General features: G+C 54.2%; 1 protein-coding gene and 1 long non-coding RNA gene across 3 annotated transcripts in view; one reads left to right on the top strand and one right to left on the bottom strand.

Moving 5' to 3' along the window:
• NKD2 (NKD inhibitor of Wnt signaling pathway 2) overlaps positions 1–19,710 on the top strand; it is a 29,896-nt gene extending 10,186 nt beyond the window's left edge. For both annotated transcript variants that reach the window (XM_090276261.1, XM_090276260.1), the window contains 7 exons: positions 15,771–15,831; positions 16,313–16,440; positions 16,845–16,940; positions 17,622–17,769; positions 18,090–18,174; positions 18,791–18,918; positions 19,076–19,710. In XM_090276261.1, the coding sequence (XP_090132387.1) occupies positions 15,771–15,831; positions 16,313–16,440; positions 16,845–16,940; positions 17,622–17,769; positions 18,090–18,174; positions 18,791–18,918; positions 19,076–19,668 (1,239 nt within the window). In that variant the 3' untranslated portion in view covers positions 19,669–19,710. The remainder of the gene's footprint in view (positions 1–15,770; positions 15,832–16,312; positions 16,441–16,844; positions 16,941–17,621; positions 17,770–18,089; positions 18,175–18,790; positions 18,919–19,075) is intronic.
• Positions 1,636–5,148, bottom strand: LOC150008362 (uncharacterized). Its single transcript, XR_016511300.1, has 3 exons — positions 4,914–5,148; positions 4,305–4,361; positions 1,636–1,855 (listed from the first exon to the last, which is right to left on the bottom strand). It is a non-coding gene; the product is annotated as an uncharacterized LOC150008362 (long non-coding RNA).
• Positions 19,711–20,059: the final 349 nt, after the last annotated feature.

The raw sequence follows: 20,059 nt of genomic DNA, 5'->3' as shown, positions 1-20,059 counted from the left end.
GATGTGGAGGGAGATGGAGCGTGTCAGTTTAGGCCTCCATCTTGGCTGGAAGTCTCCTCAGACAGTTCATCTTGTGAATTGAGTTGTCTGATAGGTGGGATATGAGGAAAGCCACTGGCTGAGTCACTACGATGTCATCGCCCTCAGCTGTTCTTGCAGGTGTGGAGCGGAACCTCTCCCTGATAGACACCTGCCTCAGAAAGTGTCTGGATTTGGAAGGAAAGGCCTGTGTTGTCCCTGGAAGTTCTCAGGGCAGCCTCTGAGGCCTGAGGCACCCTGTAGGCAGGCCCAGCTGGGGACAGACCCCAGATCCCTGCAGAGCTGGTCTCTGTGAGGAATTGCAGGCAAAGGCCTGTTCAGGGGGCAGCCTGCCACACCCCTTGACCCAGGCCCCTCTTCTGGGCCATGAGAGACCCCATCACAGCCTCACCGGCTTTTCCTGGCCGCCTTGCCTATACCCCCTGTATTTTTTGTCTCCTTTACCTATGAGGACCTGGGAGGTAGGACAGGGTAAAACATCTTTCATGTTGTTAGGTTAATGCTGATGTTCCAGGAGAGCAGAGAGAAGTGTGCAAGCAGGGTCTGTCTGCTCTCTGCCTCATGTGGGGACATGCTCTTGGCCCCAGATGTTTCACCTAGCAAGGTGCTTTTCTGATGATTCCACATGTGTGGAGCAAGGAGCTGACAGGGGCACAGCAGAAAACCCACCTGGTGTCAGAAGAGAAGGTGCCCCCCAGCCCCGCACAGGCCGAGGGTGGGCCTAGGTGGCTGGCTGGGTATAGGTTACCTGGGGCAGCTGTAGCAGACAGCGGCAGCTTAAGCGCAAGAATTTGTTGTCTTTCTCTGTCCTGGAGGCTGGAAGTCTAAGATCAAGGTGGTTTCTCCTGAGGCCTCTCTCCTGGGACTATAGACCGTCCCCTATCCACACCCTCACATGGCCATCCCTCTGTGTGTCCTCCTCTTCATGTGATGTTCTTTCTGTCAGGACACTGGTCATGTTGGCTTAGGCTCCACCCTGGTGTTACTAATAACATCTGCAATGACCCTAACCCCAAATAAGTTCACATCTACAGGCACTGGGAGCAGGACTTCAACATGTGAGTGTGGGATGGGACACAGTTCAGCCCCTAATAGGCCACCAGGTTTCCTCAGCTCCCTTCCCCCCAACCTTGTCCTCCCCTTACATCCATCCACCTCGGCTGGCTGCTGGACTGTCTGCGATGATGAGTGGAAGGAAGCAGTCTCTCCCAGCCGGAGGACGTAGGCCACTCTTAGCCTCAGCCCCTGGACCCCTTGTCCCATGGTTTTATTTCCTAAACTGAGGCTTTTTGCTGTACGCTGACTCTGCATCCCCATCATCGGCACCCTCCACAGCCCCCTCATGTGTTTTGAGCCCCTCAGGTACTTAGGGCTGGAAGTGTTGCTTGTCCATCCTGAGATGGCCTCTGCATTGCTCACCCCATTATAAGAGGGTTTTCTTCGTTCTGCTGTCACCTGACCTGCGACTTGTCATTTGGGAGAGCAGATCCAAGGGGTGTGTGGTCCTCAAACAGGGGAGACTCCTGTGGTCTCTTCCTCCAACCTGTCGCATGTTAGGTTAGTGTCTGGAAGAAGGGAGGAGTTGGGTGGACCAGTTCAAAGCCTTTATTGAGGGATGTTCAAGCAGGCAGCTGAGTCTGAGCAGGCTGCAGCACCAAGGGAAGGGATAGAGCGATTTTTAAGGGCTTGGAGCAAACACCCTCAGGGGGATAGGTCACGCTGCTGGTTGGCTCCAGGGTCCAGGGTATAGAGGTGTTTGTGAAGAACAATATTCCCTGATTAGCGATGGCTGTCAGGAGACTTATGGTTCTTGTTCCTGGGAAATGAGTAAGGGAGAGGAGAAGGGGCCATGGGGGTGTAATTAGTTCTCAGCAGGATGCAGCAGCTATGCCTTAGTCACCTCTGTTAATGGGGAGCCTTGTGATCCGGTGCATGGCCGGCGATGCAGACCCTCTGTTTCAGCACAGGCGGTCGCTCAGGTCCTGCGTCACTTGCAGGCCACCGCTCCCGAGAACACAGTGACCACTGGCCATAGCCTGTTTTGCAAGGCCTGACTCAGGTGGCAGATGATGGGCAGGCAACATAGATAGGGTCTCTAGCCCTGACATCGCAGACCAGTGCCTCCTAGCACCGGAGCTGCTCATGTCCCAGCCAGGTGGTTGCCTGCACCCTGGCTTTGGGAAGGTCTCAGGCATCACTGCTCCTCCATGAGCGTCCCCTGCTGCCACCGGTAAGTTCCCCACCCCACAAAGAGTTCCAGGGGAGGTGGGTCTGGGGAGGGGAACTGTGAGCTGCATTTTCTATTTCTTGTTTCTGGAGCCAATTCCTGTAACTCCTGCGGGTTGTTTTGGTTGGAAGAAGGAAGGGTGGATATTTTTCTGTGGTTCAACTCTCCCCACTTTAGCTCTTGTAAGAAAGTGTTTCCCTGTTCTCATCTTGAGAAGAAAATGCATTGAAACGCTCCTCCCTCTTTAAGCACTCATTTCCTTTCTCTGCTACAGACATAAAGGCCCTCTGCAAGGGCTGGGGCTGGGGTTTCTCACGCAGGCCACACCGCGAAGCCCATCCTGCTGTCGGTGTGCCTGCTGGACATGGCTCACAGCTCATGGTGAGGCAGAGGCCCACCTTACCCCTGCCCCACTCTCCTCTCAGGAGTGGGCACTGCTCTCCCCCTCCCCCTTCACCTCCCCCCTTCTCCCCTCCTCCCTTCCTCCTCCTATTCCTTCCCCTCACCACCTCCTCCTCCCCCTCTTTCTGCTCCTCCTTCTTCTCTCCCCCCTCCTCTTTTCTTCCTGTCCGGAAGCCCAGCAGACCCTGACCATCTGGGGCGTGTTGCTGTCCCCCTGGTCTGCAGGGACATCTGCTTCTCTGTGATCCTGCTCCCTGAGGAGGACAAGCCTTCCCAGCCTGCAGGGTTACAGATGTCCACACATGTGTCCTACCCCAAGAGGGCCATAGGGTCCCTGAATGCTCAGGAGGAGTTTGGTGCAGTAGCACCCCCGATCCCACGAGGACTGTTTGGGTAATTCTTTCTGAAAGAAGCCAGACACATGGTCTTGTTACGTGTTCCGCAGTGATATCTGATGGTAGATCATTCAGGAATTATTGGACTTTGATAGCCAACCAGTATAAGCACATGCTGGGAGGACCTTAGGGTGAAATATTTTAAATCATGAAAAAGCAGCCTGAACCTCTGCATGCTGGTTTCCTGGGGCTCCTGTGACCAAGTTGCACAAACTGGATGGCCTAAACCAACAGACATTTATTCTCTCGTGGTTCTAGAGGCCAAAGTCTGAGATCAAGCTGTCGGCAGGGCTGCACTCTCTGCGGACTCTAGAGGAAGGTCCTTTCTTGTCTCTTCCAACTTCTGGGGGCTCCAGGGTCCCGTGGGCTTCCAGCCGAATGGCTCCAGTTTCTGCCTCCATTTTCAATTGGACTCCTGCCTGTGTGTGTGTGTCCTCTCCTCTTATAGAGACACTAGTCATTGGATCAGGACTGACCCTGAATCCAGCATGACCTCATTTTAACTAATCACATCTGCAAGTACTTTCAAATTCAGTCACATTCTGAGGTTCCGGGTGGACGTGGGTTTTGGGGGTACTGTTTAACCCAGTATATCACCCATGAAAACATAATGTCTGAATGCCTGCCACCTTCTACTTTGTTTGGCAAAGTTCTTTCCACATTGGTGTAGTCTTCACATTAATATTTCAATTCTAAATCCTTCTTTTCAGGTCACCCCTTCCATGTCCACATTGAGCAACAATGAACATTGCTCCATTTTGGCATTTATTGATTTAATAATGTATCCAGATTTGAGCTCTATGCTCAGGAAAACTAAAGTTGCCAAACCATGAGTGTGGACAAACCTCTGGTGTAATGACGAGTTCTGTTTTAGCCACAGTGAACTCAAGGGCCGTTCTCTGCACATCACCATTTGGTCCCCATATGCGTCAGCTCTATGATTTTTTGGTAGCCCAGCCTGGAAGGGAGGGCAGCTGGCAGGGTGGGCCCCTCCCAGCAGTCCAACTCAGCTCCACATCTGGCCCTTTTAGAAGCAGGATTGTGGGCATGGTTGTCTCTACATGTGGAACAGTTTTTAATTAGTTTAGGGACAATATAAGCACAGAGAATGATCTGGCTTCAGCAGAAACACCTCAGGGAGCCATGTTAGACTGAGGCAGCCCCCTAGACCAGACAGATGTTGACAGAGGCTACACGTCACTCCATGCACAGCAGTGTCCCCAGATGTTAAGGAGACTTACCGTCTTGCAATTTTCCTCTTCATAGTGCAGTTGAGGTAGGAGGAATCTGCCTGCACCCTGTGGGAATAAGGCAGGACACGATATAACTGGTTGGTTCCTCCATCTCAGCAAAGTGGTCCTTCATCCCCTGTCTGTCACACCCAGGTCCCATTCCTCAGGAAACCCATCAACTTCGCCTCTCAGAATTGGCCATTTCCACCATCTTCCCTTCTGCTGTGCCCCATTTCCCCCTTCCTCCCCTCTAACCAGACCTCCACTTTTCCCCTCCATCTCTGTGAGCCAAGAGGGTGTTTGAACATAAGGACGGGCAATACCAGCACCTCCTTGGAGTGAAAGCCCAGGAAGATGACACCCCTCACCCTGTGTCTTGCCTCTGAACCTCCTCAGAGAGTGCCCACTCTGCTCTGGCCTCCTTGCTGATTCTTCCCCAGGGCCCTTGCACATGCTGCCCCTCTGCCTAGAGGCCCATCCCTAACAGCTCGGCTCACTGCCTCCTGCCTTCAGGTGTCTGTTCACACGTCCTCTAGAGGCCTTTTAGGACTCCTGCCTGGCACCCTCCATACCTCCCCTCTCATTTCTCTTCATAGTGCTAGGCTGGTGCCTGCAGACCTGGTGATCAGCTGCTCTCCAGAGAGACTGAGGGGCGTTCGCAGGCTCAGTTCTGCCACAATGCCTGGCGCTTGGGGTTGTCCTCCTTAAATAGGAGGGACAGCCATTGTTTAATTTCCACATGAGGTGAGAGCGATCCCACCCACAAACTGGATGTCTCACCAGACATTAAACAGTCACTCATTTGGGTGGAGTTCATCACGCAGTCCTGGAAACAAAACAACAAAATACAGTGTTGGCTTTGGTCAGGACTGCCTCTCTGGGGACTGCCAGCCTTGCTGGACTGACCAGTTCTCTGCACTGACCACCTCTCTGGTCTGAGTGCCATACCGGGCTGCCTTTCCAGTGAGGACTCGGAACATTGCAGGGACACCATCTGCCTCACCATGAACTACATCCCTGCTAGCCTGTGAGCTCCTCGCCCACTTTCATGTCGATGGATATGTGGCAGGCACCGCCAGCAGCCCTTTTCATGCCAGAATGAAACAAATTGGGTCTGTTCGATCCTGTTTGCTGTGCCAGCTGGAATTTGCTCATGATGACGGCCAGCCCTCAGCAGCCGGAGGGGAAGGACTTCCTTTTGTTCTGCAATGTCTCCCAAGGAAATTGTAACAAGTTTTGAGCTCTAAAATGAGAGGAACAAAAAAACAAAAACAAAAAAGTATTTTAATACAAAAATTCAAGCCAGAGATTATTTTTCACACAGCCTTCGAAGTGTCTTGGCGGGTTTGATTTTGGTGTGCTGCTGTGGCAGAGCCCTCAGTAGGCCAGGATTGAGCTCTTAATTCTAGTGGAGTGGGGCGTAGGGCGGGGAGGGGGTTGGCGCTTTCCTGCCGTCAGTGTTCGCTAATGTGAGGCTGCCAGCCTCCGTCCTGGGCAGCCAGTCAGCAGTGGCAGGACCCTCCCCAGGCTGTGTCCTCCCTGTAACCTCGTGTATCTCAGGTCTTAAGTGGACAACCCTCTGGGACACATAAGCTTAGGGGCAGATGAGGCCCAGGTAGAGTCTGTTTGTCTTCTGGGAGAAAAAAAAAATCCTACCTGATCCTAGTGCTCAAGAAGGACCTCCCTAGAGGTGGTGCACCAATCCTGGTGGCCCTTGCCATCATACCCGAGGACCTGGATAGTCCAACCTGCCAAGGTCAACGTCCAGGCCTCTCAGTACCTTCCCACCAGCCCCCCACCCCCTGAAGCTCTGTGTATACCTGGCTCTCTGAGGTGACACCCATAGGTCTTCACTGGTTAACTCAGGAGTATGATGCGTTCACAGTACTCCACACAGTTACTGGTTACCCTTCATAACAGTCATTTCCCCTTTCAGAGACAGGAATCCAAGGCACTGTGGGGTTAGGCCATTTGCCCAAAGGCACGCTGGGTGGAGTCGTGCAGCCAGGACCCCAACCCAGACAGTGCCCCCAGCCTGTGCTCTGACCAGCAGGCTTCCCTGCCTGCTCCAGGCACTGTGCTGCTCACAGACTGTGGGGCAGCCAGACAGCAGGTGACAGAACAGGTGTCCCCTAGTTCCTTTGGTGCCTGGAGAACTAAAGCACGGGTGCACGAGAAACAAGGTGGGGGTGGGGGCTGCCATGGATGTGGGGACATGGCATTGACGAAAGGTCTGACAAGTCTGTGTAGCCATCCCTGCAACTCCAGGCTCAGGGAGCCAGTAGGACAGGGTCGGGCAGGGTGCTGCCTGGGCTTTGCCATATTTGCCACTGAGGCTGTGTGTGCAGAGGACTGTTGTGAAAAAAGGGAGTGGAGAGAATAATCATGACCTACACCCCGGTCCCACCTCCCAGAAGCAGCTACGCTAAATGCGCTACATGTCAACATGGTTACCTCCCAAACTTTGCTGCCGCTTTGGGAGGCTGGACATTTTGTCTATGACAAGTAGCTCCTGTTAGGAGAAGTGCCAAGTGGTCCTTGGGCCCCACATCCACTGAGTTGGCATTCTCGGGGTTCCCAGACCCTCCATCTTCCCAATTTTGGAAAAGCAGGCTGGAGCCGAGAAGGGGGCGGGAGGGGGAGCATCTTGCCTTTTCTCATCTCTTTCCATTGATTTAAGTGCTTTAGGTTTCTTTAAAACAAAACTGTCTTTAGCCCTCAGGAAATGCGGTGCTTATGCTATCCCATGAGGTTTCCCCAGAGGCCTGAGATGTATTTTAAGCAGAGAGCAGCTCTGCTTTCTTCAGGAGCTTGGGGAGTGCTTGGGGTGATGAATCAACCACTTCTGTGGTCCTTGTGTCGAGGTGGTGACACCATGGCCGCCTTGTCCCTGAGGTGAGTGGGGAAAGGCTACAGGAGCTGACAGCTGCCCAGCAGAAAGGGCCTCGGTTGGAACGCCAGAATGGTCCCAGTGCTTCCAGCCTGTGGTCAGAAGGACCTGCATCAGCCTGGCTCAGGCCTCTCCATTGTGGCTGTCCAGTGCTCAGTGCTGTTCAGCGTTCTGTCCTAGTGACCAGGGAGCTCAGGGTGGCGCTGGCCTTCTGGCTGCATTGAGGGGAAGCTGCTTGGAAGGTCCTGGGCCTGGTTGAAGTTCAGGGAGCCTCCCCCCTCCTTAGTTCCCCTTCCTTTTGGCTTGTCATGGAGAGGACGTGGCCCAGATGGAGAAGGAATCTGCTCCTCCTCTGGATGCAAGGACAGAGGGAGCATAGTTCCTGCTTTTAGATTTTTCAGGGTCAGCAGGCTGGGGCAGTGGACCTTGACCACATCAGTCATGGCTTGTCTAGGGGGTTCAGAGCCCCAGCAGGCAAGTCTTGGGTTAGTCAAAGGACTGCGTGACCAGGCTGCTCCCCTGAGGGTTCAGACAATGGGTCCTTGGCTGGCCGGCTGGCCTCACACATCACAGTGCCAGATCTATCTTCATCCAAAGAACCCCGCGCTGGGCCATCTTTCCTGCCCTGTAGTGTTGGTAACAACCCACGGAGGAGCTGCCAGGGCAAGTGTCCTACACTTGGGCTCATCCTGCACCCTGCCCCCCGTTTTCCAAACCCTGCAGCTTCCTGGGTTCAGGATGAGATTGTCTCTTACCAAACATACGTGCAGGTTCCCTCTGAACACGTTTTATCTTTCATATGTGGGGTCTCAGCTGAATTTCTTCAAGGGTAGATTTTGGTTGGTGTTTGTAAAAGCAGTTTAGGTTTTGTCTCTGCTCCTTTAAGATCCAGCTGCCACGGCTGCCAGATACCAGAGCTGAGGGAGGGGTGTGCCTTGGGCCTCAGCCTCCTTCCTTTGATCTCGGGAGCCTCAGCCAACAACAACAGAGCCAGGCTGAGGTTGTTACGTTGTCGTCCTATGCAGGGTGTGTTTCCACATGACGCTGCAGAGGTGCTTTCTAAAGAAGAAAACATACTCATTCCTTTTCTCAGAGTAGCTCAGCCCGGTGATCCTGGTGCTGTAATCAGATAGTAGCCCGTCCACATTTCCAGTCTGGTCATCTCTGCTAAGGGCTCTGACATGCACAGTAGGCAACGTGGTGCCTTCTAAGTTAAAAACTTTAAGTGCCTACGGTTCCTTTCCATCTTTGTCATAATCTTCCTTCAAAGTAGGAAACATGAGGCTTTAATACTAATGAAAGAAAATGGAAAGTCCAGTGGCGCTTCCTGTGCAAGAATCCAGGCTGGGGCGAGGTGAATTCTGCAGTTGAAACCCAGTGGTGGGGACCTCGTCTGAATGAGGGTGGCGGAGAGGAGGAAGGGGTCAGGGGTTTGGAGACGCGGGTCTTGTTTTTATTGTGTGTGTTTTGTGACCTTTAGTCAGTATGCTCAGAGGACAGCAGCTGTATTTGGAAGATCGATCACCCTTGATTTTCCTTTTTCTGTGAAACTCTTGAGTCATGAGCTCTGAAGACAAAAACAGTAGCAACACAACAGGGAGGAGAAAGTGAGGTCTGCTGAGTAGCCGCAAGGTTATTCTATAATGAAACATGTAGTGTTGAACTGAAAGCAGAATTCTAGGATACTGAGAATGGAGATCCCCTAGGCTTTTTTGGAATATTTTATTGTCACTTCTCAATTATCAAGGCTAAAAATGGTGTATTTGTTTGTATACATACAGTGTGAATATATAGTCTGTGTTGCCCACGTATGTACATATGTATTCATATGTACATATACCTGTGTCTGTATTCCTGTACACTTAGTATCTGTGCTGAGACTTTTCATTTCCCGCTTGTGGAAGCCTGCTCACCCTCAGCCACACCTGATTCTAGTGGAGACTGGAGGATGTGGATTCTGGTCCCAGTGACAAGCCTGGGGCTTGGGGCCAGGGGCTCTTACTGCTTATCTTCCCAATCATGTCAGTTAATGTGGGTAACATGAGTCCCTCTTCCCAAGTGTGGCAGAAGGAGAATCCTGGCCATCACATTGTTAAACCCAGCTCCTCACTGACCCTCTACTCATGACAGTGTTGTCCTGCATGTGTTCATGGGGCAGTTGCTCCTGCAGCAGGTGGCCGGGGTCCACCCCTGGTCCCCTATTCATAATGACACACTGTGGGCTGGCCACTGGGCTGGATCCCTAGTAGTGTGTGTCATCCGTGGACACTCCTGTCCCCATGTGTCATCAGTGGATGCGCCTGTCCTCATGGCATGTGTCCTCAGCCACTCTTAGCACAGGCTTGGCAGTCATTCTACATCAGGTCCAAGTGTGGGGCCCTCGGGAGCCCTCTCCAGGGTCAGGGTGTTTTGGGGGGTGAGTGCCAACAAATAAACCTCCATAAACCTGGGTAAGTGGAGTGTGTAATGCACTTTATCTCACTAAAATGAGCAAAACTGTGAAAAGCTGGGACAGGGATAAGAAGATAGAGACTTCATACAGGATATAAGTCACTGCTGTCATGTGAGGAGACACGTGTTTATTTTAGGAGACCCTTTGATCCCAAATGGCTGAGTTTCTAGATGTAAATTCCAAATTTGGTTATTACAAAGCCTGATTAAATAATCCCAGGATTACAGATGGGCAGAATTTAGAAATGCCCCTCTCGGATCTTGAAGCTCTGCTTTAATTTTGAAAGAAAGAAACTAAAACCATCTGCAGCTCGTTGAGAAGCCTGTTTGCAAGGCCCCCTGCCCGTGAAGGCTTGGTTTCATCATCCCTAATCTTTTGCTTTAAAATCAGAAGTTCAGAATAACAGTTACAGAGGCCCCTTGAATGGGACCCTCCGTGGGCCTCAGCCGCACATGTGTCGGAATTATTAAGCCCATAAAACTACATTGTCACATCTGAAACTGTTTAGCCGTTGAAACCGAGACTTCCACTTCAAAGCTGCCGTGGTGTTTCCAGACAGACGCTGGCGGATCACCTTGAAGTCAAATTCCATCCACTGGCAACCAGCAGAAAGCAGCCTCCACCCCCTCACAAAGCGCTTCTTACAAACAACAAGCTCTGAAAGTAGCCTGATTCCCTTAGACACTCGGGGGCAGATGTGTTCCCACACAGCCGTCAGTCTGGTGGCATCTGGAAACCTGCCTTGAATTCCTGGCCCTGACGATGGGATTCTTTTATTTAAACAGCCTTGGGAGCTGCTGCCCACCTCCACGTCCATGCATCTCTGCTGGAGTGCCTAGTGATGGGCCCCTCCCACCTGAGGTTTCCATGGAGCACAAAGCACAGGCTTTCAGCCCCTCCCTCCACCTGCCCCCCCCCAATTTCCCCATCCCACTTCTTCCTCCCACCCACCCTCACCTGCCCTGTGACAGTTCCCATGGTGCCCATCCTGCCAGCTGCGCTGTGGGCCTCCTTGTTCTCTTCAAGACCCTGGACCCTTCTGACCCTGATAGTTTTCCTCTCCCCTTCTGGGGTGTCCCAGCACTTGGGGTTCCTCGGGACCTAGCCTTGCCCTTTGCCTATTCCTGCATGGTCCAGTTCTGTCTGGTGCATGATGATCCTAACCCCCTCCCCCACCAGTGTCCTAATGGCCTCCAGTGGGAGCTCAGGCACCTCCTGGGCCCAGGTCATCCTGGCCTGGATATCACACTGCCCTCCACACTCACCCAGCCCCAGGCACCTTCCAGACTGCCCTGAAGTGGCCTTGGCCACCTTCAGCACGAGCCTGTCTTTCTCACCTGCTTGGACTCTGGTCTGCTTGGAGTCCCATCCCGCCCCCCACTACACCTGGGAGTAGGAGACACAAGACATGGGAACTCACCCAGAACTCCGAGGAGCAGCGTTGACCTCATAATTCAGGAGGGCAGTACTTCCAGAAGGCCAGAGGTGCTGGTGCTTTAGGTCGTGAGCCATCAGGAGCTCTCAGTCCCATTGAGTGGGTCACCTGAGTCTGTTTTCATGGAAAAGAAGGGGCAGTTCTGAGAGCGTCAGGGGAATCGGAGCAACTCTCCTGCCTGGTGGGTGGGGTGCACCCCGGTGCCAGGAGCCTACCCTCCTGGTGGTCACACTGGATTCTCATCACACACATCCTGGACCCTTTCACAGAAGGGGGGCCTGCTCCTGGGACTCAGCACACAGAGCTGGTCTTGCGCAAATATTTGCCCCTGGGGAACACCACGTTCTCAGGAACGCAAGCCAAAGAGGCCTCTTGGCGTCTGCGAAGTGTCTACTTTGAGAAGCAAACCAGTTTCTGGCAGCGTGTCCACCACACTTCTCTCTTGAAGCAGGAACTACATCTCCTCTGCCCTCAGCCTCGTCACTGGCCTGTTCAGGTTAAGAGGAGGAATGCCAGTCAGCAAGCTAAATGTCAGAGCCAACGGTGTTACCTTGTTTGTCCTCACAGCACAGGTCTCCCCATTGGGGGGAAGCCCCCCCAGTGCGATGTGGGGACACTCCTGGCACACAGTGGGCACCTGGAGGGCCCCAGCTCCCTCCTCAGAACCCATTCCTCGTTTCACCAAAAGGAAACTGAGGCTCAAGTGATTAGGTGGCCGATTCAGAATTGTTGGCCACTTGTAGCAGAATAGAGACCCAGCTTCAGACAGTGGGAGCTGAATGAACACTGGCCCCAGAGATCCTTGTCCTCCTCTCTGGAACCTACAGCTGTGACCTGATGTGAAAAAGGGTCTCTGCAGATGTGCTCTTCATCCTAGTAGGGCCCTAACTGCCCGCACATGTGGCTTTGCTTAAGAGGGAGGCAGTGAGAGACTTGACCTGGAAGAGAGACACAGGAAAGGCCATTGACAGCGGAGCAGAAGTTGCAGGTGTAGCCATAAGGCCAGAAGACCCAGGGCCACCAGGAGCTGGAACAGACAGAAAGAACCCTCCCCTGGAACCTCCAGAGGGAGTGCAGGCCCCTGACACCTAGATTTCTAACTTCTGGCCCCAGGACGGAGAGCGTGCATTCTATTGTTTAAGCCCCCAATTTGTGGCTATTGGCTGTGGCTGCTCCAGGACGCTATCACTGTCCCTCAGAACCTGTTATCCTCGACAGACTCTGTTTTTAAATTTTATTTATTGACATTTTTTTTAGAGAGGAAAGGAGAGAGAGAGACTTCAATGTGTTGTTCCACTGATTTACACATTCATTGGTTGATTCTTGTATGTGCCCTGACCAGGGATCAAACCTGCAACGTTGGCATATCGGGGACAACGCTTTAACCAACTGAGCTACCTGGCTAGGGCCTCAGACTGTTTATTGAAGCCCAAATCCCCAAGACCTCCACATGAACCTCCTGTAAAGAACTGTAGGCTGAGCTAACACAGATCTTTCAAGGGAAACCCACGCAGGTTTTATCTGTTTGGAAAACAGGAGGCACCTGTCCTTCCTGGGGCAAAACAACTGAATTACTCCCAATGGCCGCTGGTTGGACATGAAGCAGTTCTTATGAGGTCTTTCTTTCCATGATGCTTGGTCTCGCTCAGTCATCAGTAAAGAAGCAGTAACTCCGCTGCACTGGTTTCCTCAGAGATCTTTCCCAAAGGTTCCCACCTTTGTTTTATGCATGAGCATGGGGTTTCCAAGGGAAACAGAGGCACCCGAAAATGAGGAATGTGTTTGCTAAGGTCCCAGATGCACCAAATTTTGAAGGAGGAGGTGAACACTGAAATCTGAAAAGCAGAGGCACTCAGCGTGTGGTTATCTGCATCACAAAAGGTTTCTCCTTTCCTGTCTCACCCCAGTGGGTGAGATAAACAGGAGCTGGTCTCCTGCCCCTCCCTCAGCAGGTGTGCGAGGTCTCCCCAACCTGGCACCTGGCTGAACAGCCCATGTCACCACAGTTCAGGTGGATGGGGGTGAGGACCCGGGTGTGGCTGCTGGGCTACTGAGTGCTGTCCCACAGGAAAGTGTGGCCAGACCTTCTGGTCTTTCAAGGGAGGCCAGGAGCCAAGATTCCAGGTGACTTTCCCAACACCCTGCACCTGTAGACAGCTGTGGGGAATGTCTCACGGTCTCACGTGAGCAGATGGTCAGTCCTGGGCCTTTCACTAGGACCCCTCCAGGACAGACCGTCCAGGACAGGGCTGCTTGCTGGGGAGGGCAAGGAGCTCAGTCCTGTGCTATGTCCTGTGAAGCAGATGTCCTCCACAGCCTGAGCTCAGGTCAGAGCTGGGCAGGAGATGTGGATGGTAGCCTTGGGGCAGCTGACTCATAGGCCTGAGTGGTCTCTTCTGAGAGCACCTGCAGGGTGAGAGGGGGTAGGGATCAGACCACAGGGACCCTGCAACACATGCACAGCCACCTAACATTGATGTGCAAAAGGAGGATCTGGACATTCACAAAGCATTAGGATGCCTCAGGCTGAAATCCTGTCCCAGGGCCCAGCAGAGCCAGGCCACTGAAGGGCCCAACAGAGGCTAGAGGATGATTGGATAATGCACTGGGGCAGCTGCAGGTGGGAGCGGGAAGCGAGGAGAGCGTGGAGCATTGTCCGCCGACCCTCACCCTCCTATGCCTGAGGGGACAGCAGAAGGTCAGGCCCAGCCTGCTTGCTTGGTAAGGGAGCCCCAGGAATGGAGGGGTCGCAGTGGCAGGAACGGAGCTCTCAGCCAGAGGAGTAGAGAATAGTGCTAAGGACCCTCTACAGAAACCTGGCTAGGCAGAAGGTAGGGCCAGATCTGGATGAGACACGGACTTTTTTTTTTTTTCAGTATGTTATTTATTTGCCTGACTGGTGTGGCTCCGTGGGTTGGGCACCGGCCTGCAAACTGAAAGGTCACAGGTTCCATTCCCAGTCAGGGCACATGCCTGGGTTGCAGGTTCAGTCCCCAGTTAGGGGGCATACGAGAGGCAGAAGGTCAATATTTCTCTCACACGTCAATGTTTCTCTCCCTCTCTTTCTTTCTCCCTTCCTCTCTAAAAATAAATAAAATCTTTAAAAATAAATAAAATATTTTAAAACTTTTTTATTTAAAAATAAATAAAATATTTTTTAAGAAAAGAGAGAGGGGAAAGGAGGGAGAGGGAGAGAAGCATCAATTTGTGAGAGAAACATCGATCCATTGCCTCTCATACGCCCCTTGACAACCCAGGCATGTGCCCTGTCTGGGAATGGAACCTGCAACCTTTTGGATTGCAGGCTGATGCACAACCCATTGAGCCACACTGGTCAGGGTAAGAGGCAGTCTTATACACATATGGCTGAGACTCCTTTGGGGGAGGCAAAGGAGAATAAAGTGCCAGAACCGGGGGTCTCTGCCACAGGGTGGTCAGATCAGGGTAGACCGATAAGGGGCACCCCAGGAGGGGGGCTGGGCTCCGTGGGAGACAGGCACTTGCTGGACTTCAGGAGATGGGCTGTCTGCTTACACACCTGTCCCCCTTGAGGGTCCCAATGATCTGGGACTAGATGCCTAGGAGGTCATCCCAGTGGGGCCGCACATCTGGCCAGCATCCTTGTGGTAGGTTTATCTGTTACAATTAAAGCTTTTGGCCCTTCTGTTTAGCCAGAGCAGCACAGGTTAAAGGACACTTTTATGTAACCAGAACGAATTTGACTGAAACCAGCAGTCACAGGGATGAGAATTGTTACTTTTCTCCCAAATGTTTTTCCCCCTTATTTGAGCCTCTCTGTATCTCAGAGGTAATTGCTGATGTAGTTCGTTGATAAACACAGTAGATTCTAGCGGCGTTGGGATACATGTGGACGAACGCTTTTTTCAAAAGGAACTTCTGGGCACTTTAGGGCAGTAGTCACACTGGATTCCAGGCCTGTGGCCAAGGAAGAGGTGAGGGGCCTCCCATGGCACTGCAGCTCCCTGTCGGGGGAATGATGAAGCTGTGGGGCTGGGCGGGCTGTCCCACCAAGTAGCCTCGGGGGTCCTTGTCCACATGCAGACACCTCTGCTTCCACCCTCTGCCAGGCCCTCAACACTCTGCAGCCATCAAGTCAGGACAGAAGTGTCTGGGAAGCAGAGGGCACCTGCCTCCCCCAGAGTCCCCAGGAAACCTTCCTGTTTGGGGCGAGTGGCTGGTGTGGGCATAAGTCTCTCTGCCAGGCAGGGTCCTCTGGTTCACGGTGCTTCCCTGATCACCCTGGTCATGCTTCCTTTCCTCATGTTCTTTATTTTGTGGGTTCTTTATGAGGACCATGTGGGCTTGTGTTCTGCAGAGTTTCTGTTGGAAGTTTCCATGACTGGTTTTGGGATTGGCTCTGGAATCTGAGGGGTTTCTCTGAGCCTATCCCTCAGCCTCACCTGGCTGCCCTGGGGGAGGCACCTCCCCCCACAGCCGGAGCCTGGCCACCTGCATTCTCGGGCAGCTACGGGTGTCACTCTTCCAGTTCTTGTGTCTGGCAGCTGCGTCTCGTCCTGGAGATGGTTCTAATGGAACGTGTGTGTTTTACTTTCTAAAAGTCTGGCGCTTAGTGAGGTGCGCGCAGGTTGGTATCTCTGCAGTGACATCCCCGGTGGCTGGTGTCCATGGCCTGCCCCACTGAACCATGGGGTCACATGCTCCTTGTTCTCTCTGCAGGAGCTTCTCAGCGGGGACCCCACGGAGGGACCTTTCCGGGAGGACCAGTGTCCTCTAGAGGGTAAGTCCTGCTCCCCAAACCTCATAGACTCTACCCTGTAGGCCAGGCATATGCCCAAACCTACCCTCAGGACACCTGGACAAGATGAGCCCTTGGTGACATGGACCACCCATGCTTCACACTCCTTAACTTCCCCACCAAGTCCAGACCAACCCAGGGCAGCCTCCTTCTCACCTTGATCTCCGAAGCCACTGCTGGCTGGGTGGGGCAGAGCCAGGAGGGCACACCTGGCTATGTCTGGCTATCCCAGGCTAGGGCTGAGGGCACACCTGGCCATGGCTAACTGAGGTGAGGGCTTCCCTGCCCTCTGCATAGATCCCCTTGATGCCTTCTCATTCTGGAAGAACAGGCTCTTAGCTCAGGAATACCTGGAAAGAATCACAGGCTCCCTAGCTGCACCTTCCCACATCCCCACTGCCCTGAGTTACCCGCTTGGGCTGGATCAGGGGAAACAGCTCTTCTCTGCTTCTTGTATCTCCAGTGGCCCTCCCCTCTGAGAAGGCTGACGGTCGAGAGGGTACTGGACAGCTCTTCGGTGTGGATGATGTTGAAAGAGCAGCAAACCGCGAGGGCCCACGAGGCCAGGGCAAGAAGCACCTGAACATTGACGTAGGTCTTTGCTCTGCCTCGTGGTGCAAGATGGTCTGCAGCTGGGATAAGCACATGTTGGCCCTAAAACAGCCTCCTGCCTGGGCAGTTTGCCTGAGGTTGGAGAGGTTATAGCAAAGCTTGCATGTGTTTCCAGCGTCCGTAAGTTCTGGGAAAGGGGGAGGTGTGGCCACAAATCCAGCCAAAACTGGCTGATCACACCAAGTAATCTGGGGGACTTTCCCAGCTATGGCGCTAGCACCAGGGGAATGACACAGAGGTCCACCATTGGTCTCCCGGCTCACCCAGAGCAGGAGCTTGAGGGAGCAATAAGGGGGGTCATTCTCCTGAGAGATGGGGGGAGGCTCAGGAGTCCCAGCACAGGGTGATGACCCCACCTGCCTCTGTCCCCACGTGCCCTGCAGGCGCTCCAGTGTGATGTCTCGGTGGAGGAGGACAACCGCCAGGAGTGGACCTTCACGCTCTATGGCTTTGACAATAGTGGGAAGGCCACCAGGGAGGTGATGTGCTTTAGTTTTTGGAAGATGGTCCACAGGGCAGGGGGCTGGCAGTAGACAGACCATGGTCTCTGGGATGGGGAGACAGGCTGAGCCCTCTAGGGTGGGAGGAGAGTCTGGACCTTTCCTGGGATGGGGGCCGGGGCGATGGATCTAGGCAATCGATGGAGCCTTGGGCATCTGGTGGCCCTAGGCTCTGAGAGCCCTGCATGGTCTGTGCTGGATCCCCTGAGCTTTAGTGGGGCCAGCAGCCCCTGGGAATGCTGGTGAGAGTCCCAGGAGTGCTGCTGGCACTCGCCTCTGTTGGTCTGTGTGTCCAGGATGGGCCATATGCCCCTCAAAAGGAAGCAGACATGTAGGGTGACAAATAAGTGTCTGGGTTAGAGCAAAACTTTGGTAGTTATTTGATTGCTAAGTCCTTTGCACATATAGATTCAGTGTGAAATTTGAAAGATCCAAGAGATGTGATTCCAACAGCAGCAGGGCTGCTTGTTCAGGCTCTTTGGTGCCACATGGGGCTAAATTTGGAGTAAGAAAGGCTGCTCAGTAGTGGTCATTCTGTCTGAGCCAGGGTCTGTATGGAATGCAGTGACTCAAATAGGCAGGCAGCCTGGAGGTGGTGGCATGGGATGGGCAGTTCCCAGCCCGGTATGCTTGTGTCAGTGATGCCGGTGCCATCCTCAGGACATGTCCAGCCTGATGCACACCATCTACGAGGTCGTCGACGCCTCAGTCAATCACTCCTCTGGCAGCAGCAAGACCCTCCGTGTGAAGCTGACCGTCAGCCCTGAGCCCTCCAGCAAGAGGAGGGAGAGTCCCCCTGCCGGACAGGGTGAGAGGCCTGGCTCCCCCACTCAGATGCCCTGAAGATTCTGCTTTAAATGGCAGCCCCCCACTCCTTGCAGACACCCCGTCTGGCCCCCCATCGCACTCTGCAATTCCCCATAGCCCTTACCTCCACACACCAGGCCGTGGGGATTACTGCTCACTGTGTCTACTGTTCAGTGTTCCATCCGCCCCTCACACACCGTGGCAAAATCTCTGGTTTCCTGAGCATGGAAAGCAGGGCCTGGCACCTGGCAAGGGCTCAGAGGTGTCTGTTCAGTGAATGAATGAACGAGTGAACAAATGAGTGAGTGAATTCACTTTCAGACCGGGAGCCCACGCGCTGCAGGACAGAAGGCGAGGTCTCCGAGGACCCCAGGGTGGCCGACAGGAGGCTGTCTGCTCACATCAGGTGAGGGGCTAGGGTCCGGCTCCACCCTCCAGGTGTATCCAACTCAGGTAGGAACAGCCCTCCCACACCCCTGCTTTCTGCGGGCCTCAGGGACTGCCCTCTCAGGGCAAACTGCCAGGATGAGCACCTGGGTGCGGAGGAGCCTTGGGTACAGCCTCCTGTTGGGGTGAGGGTGCTATCTTATGGCCCGGCACTCCAGCTGGAGCTGAGAACACCAGCGTCTGTCTGAGAGATGGGTGAGGCTTGAAGGGCAGGTCAGCCTTGAGACCCTCAATCTGGCATACTGTGGTTCCACTCACTGGCTGTGCTGGGGACAGGGATAGTGGAGGTGTCAGAGCAGTCACCCATTTTCTGCCTCAGGGTCCTAGATGGACCAGAAGAGGTCCATCTAAGGCAATTTGCAACAATAATCCTGGGATGTTGACGGGATCCCAGGCCTGCTGGGGACCTTGCTGTCCTGGACACCCACCCTTTCTGATGCTTCTCTCTGGGAGGTGGGTGTTGGTCAGAGCCCACTGCCCAGGACCATCTGCTCCAGTGTCCACTCTGTCTCCGAGGACTGTCTGCTCTGGCCTGGTGTGGAGGTCAGGCCCCTTCTGCCCTGTGCCCCACACAGGAGGCCCAATGCTGATCCCCACCCCTGCCCTGTGAGGGGGCCATACTGCGTGGATGAGAACACTGAGCGGAGAAACCACTACCTAGACCTGGCCGGAATAGAAAACTACACATCTAAATTTGGACCCGGTAGGTACCAAGGACCAGTTCCCAGGATGTGGGCACCTCCCTTAGGAGCACGAGCCCTGGCCTGAGGGTTCTAGGGCTCCTGCAATAGCTGTGCTGTGGCATCACATCCAAGGTGAGATGTCCAGAGGGTCTCACAGTCTGTATCCCATGTGTGCAGGATCCCCACCAACACAGGCCAAGCAGGAGCACCAGGGCAAAGCCTCACACCTCCCAAGCAGGTCTCGCTCCCAGGAGTCGGACGCACACACTGTGCACAACCGCAGGTCCCAGGTGCTGGCTGACCACGTCCTCCTGGCTGGTGAGCCCGCTGCCCGGGCCCTGGACATGCAGCCCCGGCTGAAGGGGCAGGAAAAGCAGTTCCTCAAGTCCCCCAAGGGCTCGAGCCGGCCTCCCGGGGTGCCCAGTGGGGGTGCACCCGGTGGAGGCAAGCCTGGGAGGGCCTTCAGCTACTACCCACCAGCTGCCCTGCCCCAGCCCCCTCAGGACAGCCACCACCTCCCACAGCCCCCACCACAGCCCCCGCCGCAGCCCTACGGCCACAAGCGGTACCGGCAGAAGGGCAGGGAGGGCCACTCGCCACTCAAGGCCACACTGGGCCAGCCTTCGGTAATGGAGCACGAGGTGGTAAGGGACCTGCCGCCCCTGCTGGTCGGGGAGGGCTACCCCACACCCCTGGTGCAGCGCCATGAGCACCACCACCACCACGAGCACCACCACCACCACCACTACCACCACCACCACCCATCCTAGCACGCCCTGCCCGGCGCCAGCTGCAAGGCTGCAGCATGGGCGGCTGGCGGGGCCCCAGGTGGACACTTGTGGAGAAGGCCCTTCCGCCGCTCTCCTTTCCTCCGTGCTATCGACAAGTGTCACGTTGAAATGAATACATTTGGGGCCACTGACGTTTCCCAGTTATGAAGTGATTCTGCATAACCCACCAAACCACACGTAAGCTTAGAAAAGGACAGTTGTATCTTTCATTTATGATTCCAGAATGAGCCCTCCTGGTATGGAAGGGACTCTGCTGAGATGACTTGGGCGTTTTTCTCACGGTGCCTCATGCTTCGGTGCCTTGAGCTGCAACGTGCAGGGCGGCAAGGCCTTGCTGTTACGTAGCCGGGAGTGAATGTACAGCGTTGGA

This window comes from Furipterus horrens, unplaced genomic scaffold (genome assembly GCF_987537825.1).
Source record: "Furipterus horrens unplaced genomic scaffold, mFurHor1.1.pri manual_scaffold_5, whole genome shotgun sequence".
Lineage (NCBI taxonomy): Eukaryota > Metazoa > Chordata > Mammalia > Chiroptera > Furipteridae > Furipterus > Furipterus horrens.
The sequence above is the reverse complement of the archived record's forward strand: the minus strand, read 5'-3'. Positions and strand labels throughout refer to the sequence as shown.